The sequence below is a fragment of the Corvus brachyrhynchos genome, unplaced genomic scaffold (assembly GCF_000691975.1).
Source record: "Corvus brachyrhynchos isolate BGI_N302 unplaced genomic scaffold, ASM69197v1 scaffold95, whole genome shotgun sequence".
NCBI lineage: Eukaryota > Metazoa > Chordata > Aves > Passeriformes > Corvidae > Corvus > Corvus brachyrhynchos.
The window spans coordinates 1481028-1484852 of NW_008238347.1; the positions used below are offsets into that span (position 1 = coordinate 1481028).

Here is a 3825-nt window from a genome sequence, read left to right on the forward strand (position 1 = left end):
TCCCCCATTCCAGGATCGCTGCCTTTCTCATGGCTCCACTGCCGGGCTGGGGGAACAGGACATTTTTACTTTTTGATTATTTTGTTTCCAGTTTTGCCCTTCTGCCCCAGCCTGAGGGACTGCTCCGTGACTGAATTAATTTCCTCCTGAATGGACTCCCTGCCCAAAGCAGCCCTTCCCGGAGTTTTCCAGTGGCAGCCCAGCACCACCCTGGCTGCCAGTATCAGTCCTCCAGGGAGCTTCTGCCCTACTCCCAGTCCTCCAGGGACCGCAGTCATCAGGAATCTGCCCCGGATTCACGCTGGGAATTGCTGCAGAGAGGCTGGACCCACAGCAGCGTGGGATGGAGGGTCCCAGGATCCCACATCCCTGGCAGCAGGGTGAGACAGAGGGTCCCTGGGACCCCACACCTCTCCTGCACTGCCAAGCCCAGCACAAGGCATCAGCTGTGGGTGATGTGACAAACACTGGTCACAATCAGCCCAATGAAAAGGTGTAAGAGGATGCAGCACCTTCACAATTACTCACCCAAAGACCACAGTGGTGCGTTTCCCCCTCTGTGGGGCCCTGGGCCAGTGGCAGCTGGGCCACGCTCAGCCCCAGCAGGACCTGTCCCAGCACCGCCCTGTGCGTCACCACCGTCAGTGCTGCCCTGGCTTCTCTGGCCGTGACTTCTGCCCCCAGCCTGCCTGTTCACAGTCCCCAACTGCTCCCGCTTGCCCCTTGACTCTGTGACGGAGGAGCAGAGCTGCCCAGGGGAGCAGGGGACAGGACAGCGTGGGGAGGACATTGTGTTTCCTTCCCTGTTGTTTTTTCCCTTACGTTATGCGATTCCTGTGAATCTTGGGTTGGTGAGATGTGTAGCAAGCGTCATTTATGGCACCCAGGGGATCAGCAGCTACTCCTGGCAAAGGCTGGACCTGGCAGCACCCTGGCACTTGCCTGGGGCTGGAGCTGGCCCTGGCACTGGGTCTGGCAGGAGAGACCGGATCCTGCCCAGGCACCCACTCTGTCCAGGCAGGAATGAGGCATCAGACCATCAAATCCACATTTTTTCCTAAGCCTCCACATTGCCCAGTGTGTCTGCTCCATGCAGCCTCCCCCAGCACCTCGACCACCATGTCACACGTCCACACACCCCACTCACGTTTGTCACCTCTACAAATACCATCGCCCTCCTCCAGCACTGACCCACAGCTCCATCTCAGGCAAAGGTCACCAGTTTGGACTTTAAGTGGTGATGACAACAATACTTTTTATAAAAAAAATGAACCCCCACAGGTTGTCAGCGAAGCAGTTTGATTCATGCCCGTATTTAACGTGCCAGCTGTTCTCTCCCTTCTACCACACCACAGAACTGTCACAGCCCCCATGGCAGTGAGGCTCTTTAGCTCATTTCCAAGGGAAATGTCAGCACCTGCAGCCACACCAGTGCCCCACCAGCGACAGTGCAGTGCCTTCCCTCACTGCAACAGCAGCTGCTTTGCCAGCGCCTGGGGAAAGCCCTTGGATACTAATTTACAATATTATTACCATTCACTGGCTGACTGCAACCAATTTCAATGTCTTATGTGAGCTGCTGTGACAAAAAGGCAGCCCTAAAGCAGACATCAGTAATTACTGTCTTTCAAAACAATCAAACCAACACAGATGCCTGCTTTGCCTCTGCATCTCCCCACCTCATGTACTTATGACAGTTTATATGTGCCACGATTTAGCCAGTTCCACACACAAATATTCCTGGGAACCATGGCCTGAGGAGGATTATTTCTGAATCTCAGCTACAGTCCGAAGTCAAGACACAACCACCCTCAATCTTACCCAGATTTTGTGCCTTCTTTGCCAAGCTCCCACTGACAGGGTCTGACCAAAACTTCAGGCTCAGCAAAAGCACCTGAAGTATTTTTCATATTTTGCTTACAAGCTTTATTTTTAAAAGCCTTCCCTGGTGTTCAGGTTTCTTTCATTTCCTTCACTTTCTTGCACTGCTTTATTGCATTACAAAATTCCACCACCTCCTAGGGAAGATCAGATTTTTCAATGTAACTATTTGTTTGAAAGCTAGAATACTTCATGTCCAACAACTTTCCAACTTCTTTCCAGTTTCAGGACTTTAAACTAAAATAATGACATGTAATACTGAGTACGTTTACACAGACATGTATAAAAAAGCCTATTTGTGTAGGACAGAATCTCCCTGCATTCCTCAGTCCCTCCCTCCCCTGGCTGTGCCAGGGAACTGGGGCACCAGTACCTGCCTGCCCCCAAACAAGACACTGTCCTGCAGCTGCTTCCAGGAGGGCAGATGAGGCTTCCACAGGATGCAAGCAGGAACAGTAGCAACACAGGGACCTGGCGTGCTGCGCTGGCGAGGGAACTCATGGCACAGGAGCCAGGCCAGGCTCCTGCAGGGCTCCGGCACTCTGTGCCCAACCTCAACCGCCAGTGGCCCACAGGGCTGTGGGCAAACCCACCAGCCTGGTCATTAATGCAGCTGGAATGGCAGTGATGTGAAAATACAGCATTTTACTCAGTACCCAGATACTCTGAGAATGGGAAAAGGCCAAGAGGGGTTTCCCAGCGCTGAGCTCAGGCGTTCTGCAGCACTAGCTCCTCTTCCGCTTGCCCTGGGGAATCGCTCGATCGTTCTCGGGCATTCGCGGCCGACGCAACTTCCTCTTGTTCCCTGTCAGAGCCACGGAGCTGCTGCTGGGGGAAAGAAAGAAAAGAAGGGTAATAAGGGGTTTGCAAGTGCCCTAAACACAGCACACACTGGTGCTGTATGGAAGCACTGTGAGCAGTACATGGATGCTGCACATGTACGTGCTACAGGTGATGGGGAATCATGGAGCGGTTTGGGTTGGAAGGGACCTTAACAATCATCTCATTCCACCCCCTGTCATGCGCAGGGACACCTTCCACTATATCCCAGGTTGCTCCAAGCCCCGTCCAGCCTGACCCTGAACACTTCCAAGGATGGTGAGAGAAATATTTCTGTCTTCTCATTTGAAGGTGACAGCACCATGAATCATCCCATAGACCCTGAGCCTGCAGGAACAGGGTCATCACAATGCCTCTCCTTCTGTCCCCAGAGACCAGTTTGGAACCCAAGGAACAGCAGCATCCTCCCAAATTCCTTGTCCGTAACTGAGGACAATCCCTGGCACTGACAAAACCATGAGGATGCTCTATCAGAAAAGGCAGTTTGAGTCACCGTCCGCAGGGGCACAGCCACCTGGAAGCAGGACGAGAGGTTGGTCCACGTTACCCCCAAAGGACAGTGCTTGGGGCTCGCAGCCTTGCCAGGCACTCTCCTCATTTATGGACAAAGTATTTTCCACTGAAAACTCAACAAGTGTTTTTAGTCACAGAGTTAAAGAAAAAATTCTTAAACTAGCCATATGTAAATGAAGCGGCTGATTTCCATCATTCAGCCTTGGAGATTTAAATTCCACATAGTGTTGACATGAAAGATGCTGCTAATCCGTCAACAGCTTTTACTAATTAAACATTCCTTATAAGTGCACTCTGTTTTATGCCATCTGCTAGGCTGAATCCATCCTGCAGGGACTTTCATCTTAAACTGGGAATTCACAACTGAAAATAACAATGGAAAACTCGGAGATGCCCAAGTCCACATCTGCTGGTGATGCCTTTTCCTGGTCTTAAAATCAAGAGTCATACATGGTTAGAAGGGGAAAAGGGATTTGACCTTGGTATTTATTTTAAGGATCTTTAGGTGTACACGTCATATGCATCGAGATGCACCCCACCGAGTCTCTGTGTCTGCCTCCCCCCCCCAGCCTTGGGCATATCATTATAGGG

General features: G+C 51.6%; 1 protein-coding gene across 1 annotated transcript in view; it reads right to left on the reverse strand.

Annotated features, from left to right (window-relative positions):
* Positions 1-1282: 1282 nt before the first annotated feature.
* The window catches only part of RAD18 (RAD18, E3 ubiquitin protein ligase), a 33100-nt gene continuing 30557 nt past the window's right edge, over positions 1283-3825 (reverse strand). The window contains exon 13 of the mRNA XM_017735215.1: positions 1283-2709. Within this exon, the coding sequence (XP_017590704.1) occupies positions 2607-2709 (103 nt within the window). The 3' untranslated portion in view covers positions 1283-2606. The remainder of the gene's footprint in view (positions 2710-3825) is intronic.